The sequence below is a fragment of the Leptosomus discolor genome, chromosome 11 (genome assembly GCF_034619465.1).
Source record: "Leptosomus discolor isolate bLepDis1 chromosome 11, bLepDis1.hap2, whole genome shotgun sequence".
In the NCBI taxonomy this organism is placed as follows: Eukaryota; Metazoa; Chordata; class Aves; order Leptosomiformes; family Leptosomidae; genus Leptosomus; species Leptosomus discolor.
This window is the reverse complement of record NC_141401.1, coordinates 18371186-18394919: the sequence shown is the minus strand read 5'-3', so window position 1 is coordinate 18394919 and position 23734 is coordinate 18371186. Positions and strand designations below refer to the sequence as shown.

General features: G+C 39.5%; 1 protein-coding gene across 2 annotated transcripts in view; it reads left to right on the top strand.

Moving 5' to 3' along the window:
• Positions 1-23734, top strand: part of OTUD7A (OTU deubiquitinase 7A) — a 54143-nt gene that overhangs the window by 764 nt on the left and 29645 nt on the right. For both annotated transcript variants that reach the window (XM_086471655.1, XM_086471654.1), the window contains exons 2-3: positions 20169-20351; positions 22687-22905. In XM_086471655.1, coding sequence (XP_086327781.1) covers positions 20169-20351; positions 22687-22905 — 402 coding nt within the window. The remainder of the gene's footprint in view (positions 1-20168; positions 20352-22686; positions 22906-23734) is intronic.

Sequence of the window (23734 nt, the reverse complement as noted above, 5' to 3'; positions counted from 1 at the left end):
CAACTGTGACGGTGGGAAGGTAGAAACGAGTCGGTGATATTGGTGTAAATTGCAAGGTGGTTCTGTGGCCTTGACACTTACGCACTAGACTTTTTCCCTTAAAGTTTGTGGGTTTTTTTAATATGCTTTAAGAACAGCCACAGCAGATTTAAAAGTATACATGAGGGTATAGATCTCCTTTTTGTAAGAGCAGTTTCACTTTATCATGTGTATGCTGAAAGTCTTAAATTGTGCTATAAGTTCTTTTTTTACACTGGATTTTTCAGTAATGAGGAAGGATATATTATTATCACAGAGGTGCACACAATTTTGCAGTGTTTCCCAAACCACCTGTGTTACATGTAATAAAACCTTAGAATACCTAGCTATGAATATAATCATCAGCATCATTTAAGAGATCTCTGTTTTGTCTGATTTCATCAACATGTCATTCTAGCCTAGAGTCTGTCTTGATCTGTTGATCTTTTTGAAAAAGAATATGAAAAGGTTTTTCTCAGCAATATCTGGACAGATTGTCAGTTATTGTGCTGATAGAGCATTGTCAAAATTTGAGAGTGTTCCCTACATATCAGAGGTGGTTCAGAATAGTGAGCTACCTGGTTTTCCTCGCTATAAAGCATGATGCTTCCAAATAAATATAGGATAGTATTTTTCTGTGTTATACTTCTTATGCCTGTAGATTAATATATTCACACCAAACATGTTAACAAAGAAATAAGCCGTAAGCAATTTAATTATTCTGAACAGGCTAATAGGCATATGCATCTAGCTCAAATTATTTCCTCCTACACAGGAATTTATCAAAGTGAAAGGGATTGTTGCTGGTTCTGGACAAGATGTACTCACAGGAACATTTCAGCACATGTAGTTGTGGCTGCATTTGGTGTCTCAGCGTCTAACACTGGATATATCTTGTGCTGGGGGACAGCAACTGATCCAGTGCTTTCTCATTTGTTTAAAAAAGACGCAGCAGGGACTGCCACCCTTACACCATTATGACTGCCTTTCATAGTTGTCACAGCGTGTAGATGCTTTGGGCTCTGTGAGCAGCACTGAAACCCATGAACTAACATCTTAAAGATAAACAATATTCAGAAGAGCAACCCCCACGCCATGGTGTGCAAGGCTATAGGAAGGGTATGGCTCCTGGTCTTGGAATGATGATGTCTGCATAATAATTTCAATTCAGTATTTGAAAACAGGTGTGCGGAAATATTTTTGAGAAATTTCAAAACTTGGTTGTAGTTTGTAGCCCCAAAATGACTGTCATGGAGAACTTTGAGCCAAAAAAGCTTGCTTGTATAGACCCTCATTTCCATGTGATCACAAGTTTTGGTCAGTTCTCCTAGGATCTCATAGCCCTTCTCTCTTTCTCATCTGCTCACAGATTCTGTTTTTGTAACTTACTCGGACTGAATGTTTGGATTGTGCTTCTGTGCAGTGTACACATCTTTTTTAGACCCATTACACGTTGTATATGCTGCTGTCTGTATCTTTGGCTGAGTTTGCTTTAGTATTGCAGAGGGAGCTTGTGGTCAGCTCTATGCTCAGTTTGATGTTTCAAAGTTGCCAACTCTAGAATTCTATGCAGAATTCTAGTTAGCAATTCTAGAATTCAGTTGCTTAACTGCTGAGTTCAGGTTTCACAGACTTAAACTTAAAGGCATTATTTCGATTGTATGAGAACTTTGTCATGCACATCTGAAAATGCGTGTGAATGCAGGCTTCTAAAGCTGCATTGAAATTAAAAATGAGTTTGTTTTTCTGAGTTCTGCCTAAGGAATTAATTTTATTTTCGTGATGTTATGTCTGTGTTTAGAAAAGCCTTGTATCTGTCTGGTCAGCCATTCATTGGTGGATAAAATTGCATTAGAAGTGGTTTAATTTGTGTTTGTCCAGTGCACAATTTCAAATGCTACTTATTGACTCTGTACGGCCAGTTGTAGGTAGCTTGTTATGTACTATTTATATGATACAGCTATGGGAGCTTACATGTACAGACTTGGAGAAAGTACAAGGAAAGATATGTGGAGGAAGAAGGGGCATAGCATTTAATAGCACGTAGACCTACAGTTTCGTAAGTCATCTGTCTTACTGTTTGAGTTTTCTTGAGTATTGTAAAGAATCTTCTGTCTATTATAGTTTATTTTGATAATTAGGTAGACTTATAAACAGGACATTTCTGCTGTAAAAGAAAACTTTTAAAACTTGAGATTACAATCTGATATATCAGAGTGCTATGTGTTATGATTGATTCAGTGAATTTTTTTTTCATTAAACTATGTATAAATATTTCAAAACTAAGGCCTTTCCCAACTGTTCAATATAACAGTGACAATATTTATGACTGGGTGTACTTTGTAAACGTACACCATTTGTGTTAATTAAGCATCGAATAGAATGTTAGATGTATAGTCATGTAACTGCCATGTTGTGAAGGATAGATTATGCATTGTTTTCAAGCAGAGGTTTTCATAGCACAAAATCATTTACCTTATTACTCGTATGCATCTATTAAAGATACGCAATCATATGAGTAAACAAAGTTTATTCCATTCTCTGATGTGCTTAGTAACTGTCTAATGAGAGCTTAGAATGACTTCATAGCTTTAAAGTATGAACTCACTTCTCCCTTTCTGCCCCCAGCTTTTTTTTTTCTTGCTTTTGAACATCCCAAGAACTGCATGCCCACCTCTAGGATGAGAAACCAAGTAGCTGAGATCATGAGAAAAATCTTTTTATGGGGTTATGTGCAGCTAACCCAAACAGCATCTTATCTCTCTCAGTCCAGGAGACTCTCATCTACCCTTTTCTGTACTAGTGTAAATTTTCTCTTGTGCCCACAGTGTGCCTGCATGCCTGAGCAATAGCTGAGTGAGCTATTTCTGGGCTGAACTCTCCAGATGATTTGTCTCCACATCAGAATCTGTCTTCCACCAGAAGCTGCCGCACTCTTTGTCTGCTCAGTTAGTTACTGGCAGTGTCCTGCGCATAGAACACTTCATGCTTGGTTTTGGTTGCTTTTTCGTCTTGGTACCTTTCTGTACTTTTTATACCAAAGGGCTTTTTCTTCCTCTACTCAGCACTACTTGTTTGCTTTGTCTGAACGCTGTCCTGTACCACCCAGACTACTTCCATCATTCTTCTCAGTTGAAAGAACAGCTTTCTACCATCTGTGCCAAAATTCTTAGCTACTATTCTGTCTGAATTATTAAAATGGGAAGCACAGTTTTTTCAGATTGGTTATGATTACAAGACTTTGCAGTGTTCATCCTTGTTTAGGTCTCCAGGGAGGACACTTGATTGATAGCTGTTTACATCTTCATCTCTCATCTTGCAGAGACTTTAAAGAAGCACCCAGCAGCAATTAGCTTTTGAGCACCTGCACATCTGCAGATAAGTGTCCTCAAATTCATGGCATCTCCAAGACATCATAAATCCTGATGGTTTTGTGTTAATAGTCATGAGTCAACCAAAGAATGATGACTATGTCCCCTATGCAAATAAAAGGACACCAAAAGCTATTTGCTGACTGTATCAGATAATAAATAAAATCGCAGGTTGGGGAGAATATATGAGCACCACATATGTCAGCAAATTATAGAGTGGAGAGTGACTGTGACAGTTGCTTGGCTCTCCGAGTAGCATTTGACTCAGGGGATATGGAAACTGGATCTGACATTACACAGTGTGATGATTCAGGAATCAGATATTCTTGAAGCAGATCACTTTGTATCAAAAACATCTGCTACAGATCTGCAGACCTGAGAGCTTGTCTCTGTGCACTTTTCATTCAGGAGGAAGGAACACTGTAGAAGTTTATGTCTCCTCCAAAAAAAAAAAAAAAAGTCACAGCAGATTTATTCAATCAGTCTGCCTGAAAACAAGAACATTCCCATCACTGTAAATCTTACTCTAACAACCTTTCACATAATTTCTTGAGACAAAGGCTTTGTTTTGAACTAGCAGTATCCTAAGAGCACGGTGTGAACCTCTGTATCTTTTCCTGACTTTAAAAACACTTCTTAAAATTGCATTCAAATCTCACATTGAATCTTGTGCACCAGAACAAAATTATTGCCAATTCTCTTCCCCTGTGTATTCTTGAAGATATATTACCCCCTATTTTTAAACATATGGTTGTTGTTGGTGTTATCCTGTCTTTCATGAGGAACTTACTAGCTGTAGGGAACTAGGTGGTTGAAAGATAATCAGATACTTCAAAAAAAGGACACAGCTCATTCCATATTATTGTAAAAAAGTTTTTACATTAAATGAAAGCATTCTGTGTTTTCATTAATTACCCTTATTTTGAAAAACAAGAACTCCAGAAAAGCAGAATATTCTATTAGAGTCTACTTGTACATTTGAGGTTGTAGCAAAACTCCATGTTAGAATGAGGTCATCTGTTCCACCTAGTCTTCACTATCTGGGTGTTCTGCTTCTGATGCTATTTGATCGTACAGGTCACCAATACCACTGTTTCAGGTCTCTCTGCTTTTGATACTCATTTTTTTTCCTACATTTTTATTTTTCAGTGTTTTGATTGCTGAAAATATATACTCAGCCTTTAATCTCATTCGTAGATATGTTCCTCATATGCTGATATATATCAGGGGAAAATAATTCTACTCAAGTGCTAGTAGTTGCATTCTTTGAAAATAATTGAAATAATTGTGTTCAATATTGATTTTAATAGCCAACATTTTCTCTTGATGTGTTTAGTGCAGCACATGAATAATTTATGGGGCAATTTAATGTGGATGTAAGAATGGAATAAAAAAAAAGTAAGAATAAAAGTATATGAAAAATTTTATCACACTTTCAGTTTTCCTTGTTGATTCCAGTTAAAAAGAATCGAAATCAGTGATCTGAAATCTTTTTACTTCCAATAAAGGCCAGGAGCATGCTCTTGCCTTGTGCTGTTACAGCTATGAAAACAAAAGCAACTTTAAATATTTTCATGGCTATCTGGTATAAAACTCTAATATTGGACTTCTATATTTATTAAGATGGTTACAACTATTTTAAATTAATTGTAAGATAATATTAATAAATTTAAACTCTGTATAAGCAGCTCAGCCAATTATATGTTAGTGGATTGTACAGATGTGCCTAAACCATTTGTTTCTTAGAAACACTGTTTTTCAGCTTCACTTTCATTTTTGGGTGATTACTTCCTGAGTCTTTCATCTGTTTACAATATATTTTTAAACTGCTGCTTTACTGAAAAAGTCAGCATCTGTATCTCTCAGCTTTCACTGGTCTTTACTGCTGTTTTTCCTCATATTAAATCAGTTTCTATTTCTCTGAATTGGTGTATTGTATGTCTCCAAACATCAAAAAAAGCTCAAAAAAAAGCCATAGGTTTTCATTCCACAAATGAATTGCATTCACGTAGTCAAGTCCAAGGGAGGTAGGTACCTGTTGTTTTGGCCGTGGTTGCAAATTCTTGAGAAATCGCTGTCTGGGACAGTTGTTTATCAGTCTGCTTGTGGAAATAAGGACATCATGAACCTTTACGATTCTGCTGGAGAACCTGAAACTGTTACTCATTTGCTGTTTGTGACCTGACCTCTTGAGTGCTGCATATGCCACTTACATGGTTTTTGTAACTTCAGTTTTATGCTATGCGTTTAGTAAATGCTTTTCCTGAGATTAGGTCTGATTGTTCTAGGAAGCATTTGTCATTATTCTCTTATTGCAGATGTCAGTGCCTCAGTTTTCATAAGGGTGAACAGATCATAAATTTCCAAATTTAAACCATTGAAAGGAAGTGAGTCTAAAATGAGCCTATTTCAAATTTTTTTTTAGATAATTAAATTTTTCACTTTAAAACTAGCCTATCAATTGCCGTGCAAGAGATCTGAAAGAACTGTAATGTGAGTATCATCATAAATTATTTACCAACCCCCAACCCCTTTTCCCCTCACCTGTAACAGAAAAACTGGAGATGTTTTAGACACGAGAACTAGGTGAACAGAAGCAGAAGGTGGGGAGAGCTGAATGGAAGACTTAGTATTGCTTTTTGCCTTCCTTCTACTTTGATGGAATGAAAATGGGTGAAGTTAGGGCCATCTAGATGCTACCAGATTTCCATTAATTACCCAGAGGTTTGCATTTCAACCCTCACTTAATTTTGAGGATAACAGGGGAAAAAATAAGCAAACGCACACGCGCGCGCACACACATAATCCTAGTTTTACTTAAAGCCAGACTAAAATAAAAGCCCATGCTCAAATGGTTAATATTGACAGAACAGTTTGACAATAAATGTGACCCGGGTGAAGGAAACAACAATCTCAGCAAAATAGTTTGAAAAGCAGCCCATGCTGGTATGGATGTGTATTGCTGCTTTGTACAGGATTAAATTTGGATGTGTGTTAGATTAGTGTCACAGGAAAACATGAAATCAGCTGCAAGACTCTCCAAATGTCATCTTTGTATATGCATGCTTCTTAAGGGCAGCCAGACCAAAAGGCATCTTGAAGTCTGTGGAAAGACTTCTTTGCCTCACTAAGCCTTGGGAAAATTCAGCATAAACAGACAGGTCTGCAAGATAGAGAACTGATTTTTCTTCAGATGTGCTTGATCTCTGACTTCCCACAATACCCAGGAATGAGGAGGACAAGTCCCTTTTCCTTCTGGTTAGTCTAGGCTGGCACCTTCAATCTCCCATGCGAGAACAGCAGTAATGCTTGAGGTGTTAAGTATAACCTACTTAAAATGTGGCCTAAGGCAGAAAGAAAACCATTAAAGAAAATAATTTTTAAAACCAGTTATGCTGTATTTGGTTTACAGGGCCAGGGCTGTAAGTGTGGATGAACTTGGAGGTGACTCATAAATCAGGTAGAAAGCAGCTTAGTTTTCAGGAATCAGCAGGTGTGCAGGCAATAACCACTTGAATAAATGGGAAAGGCATGGTGTGAAATGCCAACAGTATAGACAACCATCAGGAACTGGAGGATTTGTGAAATTCACTGGCAATAATGATTAAAATAATAAAAAACCCCTAATAAAACCATAAAAAATAATCCAAACTTCATCAAAACTAATATATTTAACTGAAAAACTGCCCTTTTACTTGTATAAATGGTTTAATTTGTTTGTATAAACGATGTAGTATTTCGTCATTATATAAAAGTTCTTGCTGTCTGTTTGCAGTTTATATAGCTCTTAATCAAGGTATACATAGTTCACCATTAGTTCAGAAGTCAGGAGACTGGCATTCCACTCCTGAAGTGTACGTGGTAAAGGAGGCTGACCTCATGGAAAGTGAGAGATGCAGTAGGCAGTCTCCTCAAAGAATAGTGTATATAAGCAGAATTCAAAGGAAAACATGTAATTAATGGAGAGGGAGAGAGAAATTTACAGTACTGTCATGTGATTGAGTGTACAAAGCTAACTCCCCAGAAATAGTCTCTTATTCTCCTCTCCCTCAAACAGTTCCTTTTTTTAGTTCTCTTGTGGAAAGCTTGGCAAAGGGAAGAGGAAGCTGAGCTGCTACCGCTGTCTCATTACAGAGAGATCAAAATTGTCATTTCCAGCTGCCTGTTCAGCTTTGAGTGACTTTGCATTCTAGCAGAAAATGAGGCAAATGTTAACAAAACGTCCTGCTGCATTATTTTCCTTTAGGAATGTGGACCAAATTTAAATCTTGATTTAAAACCTGTGGTCTAATTTTATCCTAGTCTTCCATAGTCTTACAGTCACTCTTATTGCCTGACAACCCCTCACCAGCCACGAAGGGGAATCAGGAAGAGAAGAGACCTGCGGATTGACGTGAAAACAGATTTAATGAAATAGCACTAATACCAACAAAGGTGTACAAGTTATACTCAGCCAAATGCACATCCAGCCATCACAATCGACAGCAGTGCAGGGAGAAGCCAGACCAGGAGCCCCACAGGAGCTCTCCCTCCTCAGCAAACCTTCCCCTTTTACAATGACCATTATGGGATGGGCCACCCCTGTAGCTCACTCAGGTCAGCTGCCCTGGCTGACTCAGAACTGCTAATGGCCTGCCCAGCATGGCTGGGCTGTGGTTCTGTCCCACCCAAACCGGGACACTACTTCATGCCAAATAGCAAGAAGTGACTGAACTTGTGAATTGCTTTCTTAGAAGTTGGTTTGTAAGAACAGACGTCCTTACATGGGAAAGAAGCTGATGGTAGACTTGGTATCTGAACAGATTGTCAAGTCTGGGGGATTTAAATTTAGATATACATATATATATATTAAAAAAAAAAAAATCATTGTGCGCTGGCCTAGTGGCACAAAATGAGGATAATTTTATGTTGGTGAGAGCTAACAATCGATCAACAATTTTGAAAGACAGAAGCTGCTCATTATTTCTCCAAATGTCTTTCTAGCATAGTCACCTGAAACTCCTAGGTTTAATAAATAGCTTGTATCTAGTAAAAGATCTGGAATTATCGATGCCAGCAGTAACTGAAGAAGAAAAAGAGCTATTGCAGTGGAAGCTGGAATTACTAGTTAGTTGATAACTCTGCCTTGTGCCTGTAATCACAATTTTAAATGTTTAGACAGTGGCCTAAAGAAAAAAAAGTCCTATGAAATTGTGCGGGTGAAACATCAGAACTTTCTAGTTCTGAACAGTTAATTGTAACTTCACCAGCACATAGAACTGTAGACATATGCTGTGTTAAAAGACAGAAGTATAGAAGTTAGGGTCAGCTGAGACATTTAAATAAAAATTCCTGTGAAGGTTCAGACACGGTATTAGAATGATTGGACAATGTCCCTAGTTGTATAAAGGTAATAATATTCCCTTCCGGTCCTAAATAAAATTCAAGATTTCATATAATTATTGGCAGTTATGAATCCTCTCACCCAACAGCATCTCACCAAATATCATCTTCCCAGATACACAAGTATGTAGGGAGAATTCGTATCAATGGCAAAGTATATTAACCATGCTCAACTTTTAACTTCTGTTGTGGCAAATGTGAACATTTTCATTTCCCAAATATAGAGGGTATCAGGAGCACAGAAATTAATTTTAAACCTAGACAGGAAGAGTTGAGGTTGATAGAAAAAGGAAGAATTTCAAAGACTTTCCTCTATTTTGGAAGAGAGAAATCCATTCACAACCTTCAGGTGTTCTTGAATTCTCCTGTACAATTGACTACCCACGTAACACCAGGAACAAAAATTGTTCTTTTGCTGCGGTTGTCCATAAGTTGGTCCCTCTTAGGTACATTCTTGTTCATGAGGACCCCTTAATGTAAAATTCTTGGTGTCCTAATTATTTCAAATTGTTTCATCTAAGTGTAAAACTACACAGAAGCATGAATCCCAGCAGATTACCAAGAGATCATCATGAATGCATTAGCCTGGAATGTTCCTTTCTGTGTTGGCTTCAAATTGAACTTACAGATCCATTTCATAGTCATGTCTTGATATTTGGTGCATTCCTCGGGTTCGTTATTCTTTTTTACCTGAAAGTCAGCTTTATTGCCCTCTCTGTTTATGTTGTCCCATAATGGCTGTATTCCATTGGGTCAAATTGATGACTTGTGAATCAAGATAATACTTGTACTAGATTTATGCTGTGAAACATTGTGAAACATTGTCTTGTTCAGACCTAACTGTAAAACACTGAGTGTTTCTCATTTTTCTTAGCCTTGCAGCCAGCACTTTGAGCTAAGAGCTCTTTCCTGTGTTCTTAGAAGGAAGATGTCATGATATAGAGATTCATGCTATTTTACTTTTTGACGTGCATAACTGCTCAAAATCTAATCTGGAAGGTGGCACAGAAGAATGTAGATGGAATGAGCCCTGGATTTTGTTTTTAGAAGTCTCTTATATGGCCTGCCCAATACTGGATTTGTGTCTGGTCATTTGTAAACATCTTAGATTGTACACCCTTACGGGTAGTTTTCACCCTCATAAGGGAAAGGACTACATGAATCAAGCATTCCTGCTGAAAATTCCTGTGCCTGTTTTAATAGATTTGTTACTGATGCACAGTATAGTCTCATGTAAAATGCTGGCTCTATTAAACGAGCTAAAAGGGGATATGATGTACCTCCCATCTAACAGCTGATGCTTTGTATCTGTGGGACAGCTGCGATGTTAAGAACACCTTTCTATACGCTGGCATGGAGTATTTGAGTCACAGAGGCATGTTCTCTGCAGTAGATTTGAAGGAGTTACAATGATTGGGAAGGTATTGGAAAAAACTATGTCTGCCAGCAAGACTTGTCACGTTCTATGGGCAAGGGTGCTTTGTTGGATTTAATTTTTTTTTATTTTTTCAGTAGGAAGGATTGGTTTTTTCCTGTGGATGCTTTGTATTAGTTTTTGTAGTAGTGGGATTGTAATGTTTTTTCCAATTCGCTAGTGAAAAATACAGACAACGATGGTAAAATATTTAAGAAATGTTGCCAAAAACCTTGAAAGTTATATTGCTGGTACTGGTTCTGCAGTAGTCTCTTTTCTAAAAATGTGTTTTCTAAATGGTGTTGCATTCAAGTGTGAGTTTCGTTAACAAGAAGAATGGCATTAAATGTAAAGTCTATGGGCAGGTATTGTAGCTGATTAGAACAGTTAAAAATTCCAAAAGGTGCATCTATTTTAGTTTTACTGCCATTTTGCCAAAATACCTTTTTTTTTTACTTTCTCGTATTTGTCACATTGAAAAATTACACTCTCTTTTCCTTTCGGCTTAGTTTCTCATTCAGTTCAGTCATCTTTTTGTGCTTCTATAGACTTCCTTTTTATGTTCTGAAATACATCATTCTGTAGTCTTGTCCGAATTGCTTTCTCTGAGCTGTATAGCATTTTGGCTTTTTTTCCTTTTTTTTTTTTTTTTTTTTTTTTTTTGGTGAAAGTTTCACATTGATTTTTACTGGATGTTTTTATTGCTTCTGCTTCTTAGATATATGCACCAGCAGCTCATGAACTGTAAATGCAGGCTGTGTTGTACTTCAATTTTGTCTAACCTTCCCCTTCTGCATCCTTTTTCTTATATGTTTTTGGTCCTGTTCTTTAGGCAGCATTTCCTGCCCCTTTTAAAATTTCCTTTGCTGATGTCCTGTGTATATGTTGTTGCTACCAATTGCCCTTCATTGTGGTTCTTACTATTTGGATCTTTCCTAATTCCTCATCTGAAATTGCGTCCTTTCTAGCATTTTGTTTATCATGAAATGAAGAATTGCTGGTGACCTTTCAAATGTTCTTTTTAACATATTGGAGTAGGTGGATATTTGAAAGCTTGGCAGGGGGAGTGCTTTATAGTTGCACGCTTGCTATTCCTACTAATTAATGATAAATGTCCTCTAGTTTTATTATGTCTGATTTAAGAAGTGGAAGACAGTAATTTATTAACTGTTAACAACCTTGCTAAGCTAAGTTGTTTTAGCCAAAACAATAAAAAGCAAAAAAAAACTAAAGACTAAAATAGAATGATTTGGGTTGGAAGGGACTTCAAAGATCATCTGGTCCAACCCCCTGCCGTGGGCAGGGACACCTTCCACTAGACCAGGCTGCTCGAAGCCCCATCCAGCCTGGCCTTGAGCACTGCCAGGGAGGGGGCAGCCACAACCTCTCTGGGCAGCCTGTGCCTGTGCCTCACCGCCCTCACAGTCAAGAATTTATTCCTAATATCTCATCCAAATCTCCCCCCTTTCAGTTTGAAACCGTTACCCCTCCCTGATCACGAGTCCCTCCCCACCTTTCCTGCAGCCCCCTTTCAGCACTGGAAGGCCACTGTAAGGTCTCCCCGGAGCCTTCTCTTCTCCGGAGTGAACACCCCCAACTCTCAGCCTCTCGTCATAGGGACCTGTTGCTCAGGTCTTGCTGCCTGAATATTACCTGTTTGAAAAACATAAAATCTGGTATTGATTCAACTCAAGTAGGCTGCTTGTTTGTTAGAGAGTATGAGTTGTGATCTGACAAAGCATGTGCTTAACATTGAGCAAGCAAGGATTACTCGTGTGCTGCAGAGCATTAAAAAGTCACTTTCTCCTCACAGCCCTATCAAGTTGAAGACTTGACTAGAGAAAGACAATTAAAAAAAAGATGGACCCTTATTCTCCAGAAGAACAAGGGTGAATGCAGCTAAGTACTACGGAGCTATTGTCAAACCTGAGTGGTGCTAACTGTACTATCTTTATGAAGGCAGAGTGTGTTTCTCATCTAGAAAATTACAGTATGTGATAGTCTTGAAGCAAATGGTTTAAAGCAAAAGTCTAAAGTTTCTAGTTCTCTTCTGCTTTTGGATTTCAGCTTTCAAGTTGTTCAGCTTATTAAAATGTGGAGTGAGTTGGAAATATATCTATTAAAAGAAAGAAATCAGGACTCTATCAGGAGGTCACTCTGAAACGCTTCCAAGAGCTTCCAATAGAGAGCACTATGTGGTTGTATTGTTTTGTTGGGGCTTTTTTAAACTCTGCAATTTATTATTTTATTTAAAACTCAACAAAGTGGTGATATTTTAAAATAATACCTGGGCAAACAAACCCTTGGCTGTCTGATAGTACAGCATTTCTGATTCCACTCAGGAAAAAGTAGTTACGGAAATGTTTTACATTTGTTACAGTGCTATACCATGTGTATGTACATAGTGCACATATCCAGTGTGGTGGATGATGCAGCCTACGTGTAGCTTGGGGCAGAACCAGATATGCAAAAAAACAGCTACAGGAATATTTCTTGTCCTGTGAAGTTTTCTCTGGTTTGGTTTGACCTCTTCATTGGCATACACTCAATTTCCTTGCTGCAGAGTCTGAGGAAAATCAGTGGTTTCGTCTAAATTTCTGACTAACCTGTTGGCTCAGTAATTTGTCCATCTAATTCCCACTCTTTTCCCGGGGCTGGTTTTCTTGCTAATGTGCATCAAGAGGAAAACAGTAGTAGTCAAGGCTAAATATAAAAAAAATTAGTTCTTTGGTTTTGGTTTCTTTTATGAAATGTTTCATGAGGACGAGGGAACAGAGCGCACCATCAGCAAGTTTGCTGATGGCACAAAACTGGGAGGAGTGGCTGACACCCCAGCAGGCTGCGCTGCCATCCAGAGAGACCTGGACAGGCTGGAGAGCTGGGCAGGGAGAAATTTAATGAAACACAACAAGGGCAAGTGTAGAGTCTTGCATCTGGGAAAGAACAACCCCATGGACCAGTACAGGTTGGGGACTGCGCTGTTAGAGAGCAGCGTAGGGGAACGGGACCTGGGGGTCCTGGTGGACAGCAGATGACCACGAGCCGGCAATGTGCCCTCGTGGCCAAGGAGGCCAATGGCATCCTGGGGTGTATTGGAAGGGCTGTGGTCAGTAGGTCAAGAGAGGTTCTCCTCCCTCTCTACTCTGCCCTGGCGAGACCCCATCTGGAATAGTGTGTCCAGTTCTGGGCCCCTCAGTTCAAGGAGGACAGGGAACTGCTTGAAAGAGTCCAGAGCAGAGCCACAAAGGTGATGAAGGGGGTGGAACATCTCCCTTATGATGGAAGGCTGAGGGAGCTGGGTCTCTTGAGCTTGGAGGAGACTGAGGGGTGACCTCATTGATGTTTATAAATAGGTAAAGGGCGAGTGTCAGGAGGATGGAGCGGGGCTCTTCTCGGTGATGGCCAGTGACAGGACAAGGGGCAGCGGGTGCAAGCTGGAGCACAGGAGGTTCCACATTAACATAAGGCAAAACTTTTTCCCTGTGAGGGTGGCTGAGCCCTGGAACAGGCTGCCCAGAGAGGTGGTGGAGTCTCCTTCTCTGGACACATTCAAAACCCACCTGGATGCGTTCCTGTGTGCCCTGCTCTGGGTGGTCCTGCTCTGGCAGGGGGGTTGGACAAGATGATCTTTCGAGGTCCCTTCCAACCCCTGACATTCTGTGATTGTGTAAGAGGATGGTGTCCACAGGTTGAGGACAAGAAGGTGAGGTGGAAGGGCTGGGAAAAGTGCAGGAATGAGGTGTCATCTTTGACCACAATGCGGTCAGTCCTAATGAGGTCAGCTCAACCTTTTTCTCTCTCAAAAGGCAGATTTAATAGCAAACAGCTTTCCCCAGTGTTCACTAAAGGTGTGATGCCCCAAGAGCAGTGTGCCAAGGCGAGAGTGCGTGCTCTGTGGATCCTGCAGTAGTAATACTCCTGCATGGAGAATGCTCTTGGTCGCTGCCTCCCTTTCAACTTCTTTTTAGCCTGGGATTTGGAGTCCAGTGAACCTAGCACAGAAAGCCCTGGCACTGGACACTCAGCTCTCATCCCCTGCCCTTTTCTTCTACTGTTGTTGCTTTTATGTTGTTCCGGTTGAGGCACCCTAAGGAAAGCTAAGCTTTTTGGATCCAGGACTAAGGCCTGGGAAAATTTTATGTGTCTCTGCTTGGTCTCAGAGCATCAGATCACTAGGAAACCCACTTCTGAATGCTACTCGGACTCTTCAAGTTGTCTAAATAGGTCAGGGGTGGGGGTGGGGGGAAGCGGTCCTCTCTGATGATCAGGAAAAACTGAATCATCTGGAATGCTTCTGAGGTGAGTCCTACTTTTGCTGGGTTTTAGCATCTTTTGTTTTTTAACCCTTTACTAATCCAAGTGGAGGTGGTAAGGCAAAAATTGATATATATTGTTTTATCTACATCTGTTTTTTCTTCAGGCTGACAATGCCTCCTGTTGTTATTCAAGCAGCTATTAGTTAGGACAGAAACTTCACAGTATAATTGAGTTTATTTTTGAATTTCCCTTTCATGTAGATGTCTGTTGTTTCTGACACTAAAACATCAGTACCAGCCCTCAGTCAGAGTGTGTCTTTCATTCCTTACTCAGCTGGGCTGTCTTTTGTTATTTTGTTGGTTTTCCTCCATGCTAGAAACACTTGGTTTGTTTCAGTCCTGTTACATTTTACACCTGCTGACTCACATAGCACATGCAGCTGTTCTGGAAATAATTGTTCGGTAAGAGCATCCTTTCTGTTGAGTTAGTGAATTAATTTGATTCAGCATCCTGATCATGATTCACTACCTGTGTTTTCTAACCAGTTTTGTGCTGCTGCTTTTTGCTGACTGATGTACTCTGACCGTTAAAAACTCAGAGCCTTTCATGCAAACCCTCTGTGTCGGTGCTGCTTTGGATCAATTCGGTTGCTACTAACTGATGTGGTGCTACCAGTGAGTTGTCATCTGATGTGATTGTGTGTACTGAAATAACATTGTTATGCCTGTGAAATACCTTAGTAAAGGCAATAATATATCATATAAACAAGTTAGCAGTGAACAGTAGGGTGCATCAGATAAGTAACAGTAAAAAAAAATAAACCAGTGGACAACCTGAAAAGTAGTCTTGCATTTTTTTGTCCTTGAGATTACAACAAAAAGTCTTACTAGACCTAAGTTAGTTGATGAAATTGTGCAAAATATATTAATTACCTGTTGCTTCTCCAGCCTTGTGATGGAGTCATGTCAGTGCCTCTGTGAGGTGTAACCTCTGTGGGATAGGAAAGATGGTTCCTTTCTGTTGAGAGCCTGTGCAGGAGATGGCAAAGAAAATAAAAAAGATGTGACAGAGCAGGGACTTGTGTGAGGAGCAGAGTCTAGGGGATTTCAAAGAACAGGGAACAGATACAGAAACAGAACTTAGAAAGAATAAGTCTTTTCCTAGGGACCCAGAGGGACTGGGCAGTCTGCTCCAAACCAGAAGGCTGCTGAAACTTGTTAGACAAGTGGCAAGACTGGAAGGAGGGACCTACCCTGTGAGGTACTGGGGAGGTTTTGTTTGATTCCAATGCTAAATGAAATTATTTTTGTTGTTTCTTACCCAGCATACCTCAGGGCTTTTTTCTTCTTTCAAAACTTGGTTTGGAATGTAATAAGATGCAGCTTTAGAAATTCAAACACTTTTGGTATGCGGAGTTTAAAGGAGGAGAGCTAGGCAGAGTTGGCTCTATTCATCTCCACAATCATAAGCCCCACTAGTTTCTTCACTAACTTCCAGCTGAAACTTTCTCCACTGCTATGTCACTCTGCTGGAAATCCTGTTCAGATCATCTGCTCTGGACATCTCTGAATTTAATAACCTTTCTGATTTGTTCCCAGTTTGTCCATTGCTTCTGCAGTCCATTTCTGTTGTCCTAATCACATTGTGCTTTTGTAGATCTGTGGGCTTTGTTGGTTAGTTGTTTTTTGGTTTATTATTTGTTTATTTTACACTGCATTAAATTTTTGTACTTACTTGTATTTCTTCACATAGTGTCTTTCATAAATGCCTCTGTTTTCTTTCCTCTTTTCCTTTCCCCTAGTTATCTTTGCTGCCTCCAGTTTCCTCTACTTTGACTTAGGAATTTTCTTCTTTAATCCTCCAAAACTGATGAATTATCCTGTCTTCTTTTTATGGGTAATGGGAAAAATAAAAGGTTTGTCACTTGTATTTACTTGTGAAAATTTAAACGAAAATGAGAGGAAGCCTTGGCAAAGGGGGCAAGCTTACGTGTTTCCAGTACTGAAAGTAGCTGAAAACACTTATGCTAGTCAGGGTGGCTCATGTTCAAAACCACTGTTTCATGGAGATGAAAAGGTACTTAATATATTCTCCAATTCAGTTGAATTTTTTTTCTTGTATTCCAATGCTTGGAGGCTCCAGCAAATTTGGGAAAATGAGTCCAATAATCATTTCCTATCTTGGTTCTCTGAAGTTTAAGGTGCTGAATTGGTGCTTTTGTTCAGGAGATGGGGACAACTCCAGGGAGATGGAGAGATTTGAAAAGAAAATATTTCTATGTAAGATACATTTAAATACAGAAATTTTGTTTCATGTATGTTTTAAGTCTGTGTTAGAAGTTCAGGAGAGCTACATTGAACCATGGAGCGTAACTCAAAAGTCACTGCGCAATTTAGTTTTAAATGCAACACCCTGTGAGCCTGGTTTCTGAAGGCTGACTCTAATTTTTGTGATAAAGCTTTTATAGAAGATGATTGCATTTGGCCTAAAACTAAGGACAGTGGGATTTCTGTCAGTCTACTGATACTCTGCTTTCCTGTTACATACATCAAAGCCCTGTCACACTTACAGCACATGCATGTGATTTATGTTGGATTTCAGAACTTAAACATGAAAATATTTTGAGCAGGTGACCTGTAAGGAGTGACCTGTAAGGAATGCCCTGACACTAGAGGAATGCTCTCTGTGTTCCATTGATATAGATCTGTTACTCAAGGATCTGTAGTGAATAAAACCCGGGTTGCTGCTGGGAGTCACATAGTGCTGGACTTGGACAATTGGCAGTACTCTGATAATACTGTTTTGTTTAAACCTACATGTCCTAGAATTCTATGTATTGTATTTATTATGATTGAGAAGATGATTTAAAAAGCATATTGTAAGTGCCTCCTAAAAACAGGACCAAAGAAAAGCATCCCTACTCCAGACTTTGATATGTGACCACATCAGTCTTGGGAACACACTCATGATTCATTGATATTTGGGTTGGGCAACTTGATTCAGATGAAATATATAGGTAGAGCAGAGCCCTGACTAGATTGTAGCCATTGAATCTACATGGGATTTTTAGAAAACAAAATAAAAATGCTGGCAATAGCTCAAGTGCTCATTCTAGGATCTCTGACAATTTTCCCTGCGTTTACATTTTGTCCTACAGGCTTTCTAAGAAGATTACGGCGTAACATATATAACGATTCTGTATCACTGACATGGTGGTTTATATTATGGGCTACTCAGGATGTATATAACGTTCTTGCTCACTGATATTAATTCTCCTTTCACGATTTTATTTAGTACTTCAAAACCTGAGATAGTTTAGCTCAACCCTGTAGGTAACAGCTGTTTGTACTGGGATTTTGTTCTTCACAGATGTGATTGTAACAGTAAGACTTTTTTATCTGTATAAAACTGCTTTGTACTATTTTTAGCTTATTCCGCTCTGCGTAAGCAAATAAGTTATATTTAACTGCCACTCAGGTAATGTGGCTTCTCAAAGTACATAAAGTGACAACCTTTTGTGATGTAATAAATCATGCTTTAGTCAGAATCAGGTTACTTTTGAATTCCCAGAGAAAGAGTTCATGGAATGCTGTGAAAATATCATATAATTAGCAGGGTCTTTTTTTCCTACTATTAGATACGTGTAATTTTCTAATTAAAAACAAGTGCTTGGAGAATGCCAGGATATCTGTGTATTTTAACTTATCAGGATTGTTTTGAAAATAACATAAAACATCTCAACATTTTTTTCATTATTATTTTTTGAGACTGACAAGCGCCATTTCATCACCTGCGCTAGACTGACTACTTTATCTCTGGATATTAGCCTGCATTCTGTGATCACGGGTCATAGCGATATGATGAAGTGGGAGCTTGCAAGCAAATCTTTTAGAAGATTCTGTGTAGGCGAGTTTCATGAGCAGCTCGCAGAGACGTGGAACCACACTAAATCCTCTCACTGCATGTTTTGTTACAAAATGCTGTCCAATATTATCTGCTTTCTTAAAGGCTTTTAAAATCTCTGAGAGAGCAAGTTCTCTCTGATGTATAAGATAAAGGAACCTGAAGTATTTTGCATTTGCATTCTAGCTGTTCTGTGAATAGAAAGATAAAGTTTCTCCCTCTTGTGCTATAACACTGACAGTCATGTCTTTCTATCATTGCTGCTAATTATTAATTGTTCATACAACTGTACAGATGTGAATTATTACTGCCTCATTATTTTATTTTAAATTCTGTGGGATTCATCTTGAATTGCCAGTTTCTGGAGCCATTTGTCTGGAATCCGAGCAAGGGAAGTCCTGGAGTTGACTGCCTTGTATGATAAAGTGGCTGGATTTGAGGGTGAGAGGAGAGCAGTGGATACCTTTTAGCTCAAGGTTAGCAGGTTTTTGACGCTGTTTCCCACAGCATTGCTATATTGAAGTTAGGACATTACAGTCTGGATGGGTGGACAACTAGATGGGCAAATAACTGTTTTGATGGTCAAGCTCAGAGGGTATGGTTAATGGATAGCTTTCTAGCTGGCAGCTGGTAACTAGTGCTGTACCTCAGGGGTCTATATCCATTTCAAGTCTTTATCAGTGAGGCAACATCAGGTTTGCAGATGACACCAGCTGGGGGACTGGTTGATGTCTTCAAGAGCAGAGCTGCTGTTTGGGGGAACCTAGACAGAGCGAGGGAACTGACCAACAGGAACCTGGTAAAATTGAACGAGGACGAACACTGGAGTTCTGCACCTGTAACGGAGGAGCCCCCTGCAGTGATACAGGCTGAGGGGCAGCTTGGCAAAAAACGACCTGGAGGTCTTGGTTGCTGGCAAGCTGCACGTGAGCCAGCCACATGCCCTGACAGCTAGGAAAGCCAGCAATATGCCGAGTTGTATCAACAGGACCATAGCCCAGAGGTTGAGGGAAGTGATTTATAGCCCTCTACTCATCAGTCATTAGACATCTGTACTACCGTGTCTAATATCTATACTCCACCCCCCTGGTCCAAGGAAGACAGCTGTAAATTGGATTGTGTTCAGGGGAAGGCTACAAAGGGTGTCGGGAGCTGGAGCCCAAGTGCCATGAGGAGACGCTGAGGGAGTGGGGCTTGTTCAGGCTGGAAATGGGGAGGCTTTGAGGGGATCTAACAGCAACCTTCCAGTGCCAGTAAGAAGGTTACAAGGAGTCCAAGGTGGGCTCTTGACAGTGCTGCGTGGCAGGAGGACAAAGGAAACTGGGTATAAGTTGAAACGAGAGAGGTTCAGAGTGGATGTAGGCCCCATGCAGACAGTCAAATGTGGGAACAGTTTGCCCAGAGAGGGGGTGCAGCCTCCATCCTTGGTGTTTTAAAGACCAAGCTGACTAAAGCCCTCAGCAATCTAGTCCAATCTTATAGCTGATGCTGCTTTGAGCAGGAGGCTGGACAAGAGCTTTCCTGAGGTCTTTTCCAATTATGATTTAAAGTAAACTAAAATATAAGTTTAAAAAAAAAAAAAGATTTCTATCTTTGTCCATTTGCTATATACTTTCAAGGTGTTTATAAACGGTACGTTTTTGTTGAGAGAGGAGTGGTTGTAAAATGCTTTATGCAAAGAACCTCTCTTTCCTTGCTGATGCTTTAAGTAAGAGTAATTTCTCTATTTAAGTCTATATTTTAAGTGCACAGGAAGATGGTTTCCAGGTTATCAATCTGATCACATACAGATGTGACCAGAATGTCCTTTTGCTATTTGGCAGGCAAAAATTGGGACTTGACAGCAGCTTTGAATGACTATGAGCAGCTCCGACAGGTACACACCGCCAACTTGCCACAGGTGTTCAATGAGGGCAAATACTGCAAGCAGCAGGAGCCAGAGCAGCCTCCCCAGGTGACGAAGGCTGAGCGGCCCTGCCTGCAAAGGCAGGATGACATCGCTCAAGGTAAGAGCTCTTCTCCTGGGGTTTTGTGGACAAGCAGCTTTCTAGTTTGTCTGCTTGTGAGTTGTGCTTCTTTGCAGGGAGTTGGAAGTCATTTGCTGTCAGCCTGTGAACCGTGTCGTCATGATGGGATTCACTGAGCTGCTGCTGGACCCTACGTTTCACATATTGCAGTTGTCATGAGCTTTGCCTCAGTTATGCAAGTTATTTTTTAAATGTGTGATTAAAGTGGAAAAATGTGTTGTCCCTGAGCAGTCCTGTGGTACATATAAAAGGAATTAGAGGATCTCACAGACTGCTGTTGTATGTAGTTTTCTGTGCTTACTGAGACCAAAAAAAAAAAGGTTAAAAAAAATAAAATCCGTATTTCAGTCTTTGCATTCTTACTCACGGTATGTGATTTAGGTGTATGAAGTCAGTGAATAACTTTCAGCTGTAAAATTTTATTCTTTCATGGTTCCACAGGAGAAAGGACAACTCTCTATCCCCTCCCAAATAGAAATGGAAACCCTGAGAAAAATGAGTCAGCTATCTCCAGCAGTTGATTTCCAGTATAGGATGATAAACATTAGAATTTACTTTTTTGTTTGCAGACCTCTTGGTGGTTTTATTTCAGATCTCTATCTCTCTCAGACTGTTGGAATGCATTTTTTAAATATTAATTTATCAAGGAACTGTAGTTTGCACCAAAATAAATCTACAGGTCTGACAGCTTGTCATGTTGGGAGGTAATAGCACTAGCTTGGTAATGATGGCTTTCTGTGGACTCATTAGAAGGAGCAGAAAGTCTTCCCTTCTCCTGCCGGCACTTCCCTCCTATGAAGCAGGAAATGGTATCAGTACTTAGGAGTGTCAGTAAAGCTTTTAAAAATTGATGACTCCCATCAGTAGAAAAGGAACTGTAGCACTTCTTATAAAAGCACTGAATACAAATAAAGGGAGGAAGAGTGTCACACTGGTTGATAAAACTGTGTCCCTTCATCCTCATTAGGATATAGCTCACTAACGTTCTATGTTGTTAAACTGTCCTGTTTACACTGAAATGGCCATTTGCTATTTTAGGGAGTGTGGTGGGTAGCGTGGGGTAAGTCTGGCTGTAAATGCCTGGACTGACAGTAACTTCGCCACCAGTTCAGTGCATCACTTGCGACTTTGTGATCAGAGAGCCATCTGACTGAAGCGTGAAACTGGGGTGAGGAGGATGCTCAGGGAGGAGCAGAGAGGGGAAAAGGGTCTTGTCATGGACCAGGTACTTGGAGTGGAGGATACAGCCAACAGGTGAGGGCTGGACCGTAGTGGGAAGGGACAATGTGGTGGTAGCAAGGGGATGTCAAACGGAGATGCTATCCTATACTTCAGTTCCCCTGTTTAGAAGTGATTTAGCTGAGATGTACAGGAAGAAGAAAGAAATGGAAATGTAATTAAACCTTCTACCCTTCCCCAGTTTAGGATATTTTAGGGAGAGCAATTTAGCTCTTAAAATTAGGAAAACTTTTGTACATTAGAGAAATAAAAGTTCACAAACTCCAGGAAAAGGCACAGAGGTACAGAAACTTATTTTAATATAGCTTTGTACGTGTTTGAGAGTTGATCACTAAAGACTAGTTTATGGTAGGATTCATGAAGCTACAGAGGGGAAGTTGCACCAGATAGTTTCTTACAAAAACTTCTGGTACGATAAGGTACCCATTTGTCCACAGCAAAATTCACTGAATTATAAGATACTAGCTATAGTTGTTTTGATAAAATAATGCATTCTTTTGTACCAGGCTTGTTAATGTCGTCATTCTTTTTGAACTGTGTATTCTTTCTTGGGTCAGGATTTTAAAAAACACATATTGCATAAAAACTGAGTTGAATTCAGTATAATGACATTAAAATTGCTTTCAGGTAGATTATTCTGAGATTAAAACAGTATGGCACATTCGATATGAAGTGATTGTGGGATGCTGGATTTTTTGATTCACAGGAAGTCAAATTAAGAGTTCAAAATATTAATTGATTGTCATCTGCCTGCCAGTAAATGTTTCTTCTGATGCATCTTTGGAAACTTAGGATACATTAAAACAAATTTTATCAAAATACTTGTCTCTCGTATCTCATTACTTTTACTGTTTATCTATTTTGCTAGAAGCAGAGTGAAGTTCCTATGACTTGCCATAGGGATCCATAGTCAGAACTAAGCAATGTTTTATAGTAGAGAAATAACCCAAAAAAGGGAACAAACAAGGAGTGGAATAAATTCCTAAGTTAAATGAACGGTCTTTTGCCAGACTTGGTGTTGACTGGTCTTTTACGTAGTCTTACAAGCTATAATATCTCGTTGGTTTCTCTACAGAAAAGCGTCTTTCCCGAGGTATTTCTCATGCCAGCTCAGCCATAGTCTCCCTTGCTCGATCTCATGTAGCAAATGAGTGCAGCAATGAACAGTTTCCTTTGGAGATGCCCATCTACACATTCCAGCTACCAGACCTTAGCGTGTACAGCGAAGATTTCAGAAGCTTCATTGAACGTGACTTAATTGAGCAGGCAACAATGGTTGCTTTGGAACAAGCAGGTGGGTAAATACTTCAGATGTCAGCAGCAGCTGGGCAATCTGACATTTTGGTTGACATTTCTCATCGTGCTTCATTTCTGGAGCTTGCGCATCCTGCATGGGAAATAAATGCCATAGAGTAATAGCAAATACTGTGCTCTGTGCAAGATGACACATACCCCAATCCTCTGCTTCTTTTAAAAAGTTAGAGAAAACTGTCACATTTGCTTAATAAAACGAAGAAGTTGAGGGGAGAAGGAAAGGAGGACTGATGGGGATGTCATGCAATAGAAAAGGACATGAGTCTGGATGGTCAGAGGGGTTGGTACTTCCAGTTCTCATGAGGAAATTGCATCTCTGACTAACAGAGAAAACATCACATCAACATGTATGATTCTAAGTTTTGTTGCAGCTTGAGAAAATAGTTTTTAAATATGTATTTTGTGTGTTGATTATTATTTTTGTAATAAGAAACCACGTAATTTTAAAGTAATACTTCATTATTGTCATGGGGGGAAAATTGAAGAAATTTAAAATTAATTTTAGTTGAGATTTATTAGGAGTTTAAAGTTTTAAGTCAGTTTTGATAAATGTGGAGAAATGTATTCAAAATCAGTGTCTGTGCCTTATGAAAGATTAAATGTATTAATGAACCATGAAATGAACACACCTATATGGTGAAATGCCCAACTCTGGTCATACAAAGGAGTTACAAAATCAGATTTCATGGTTGCCTGTGGAATATCGAAGAGCCAGTTGCTTTTTTTCTGTTGATTGCTATACTGGCTTGTGTAAGGCTGTGTGTTTATCTGAGAGTTCTTTCTCAAAAGTCGGTGCATAGTCAGCGTGT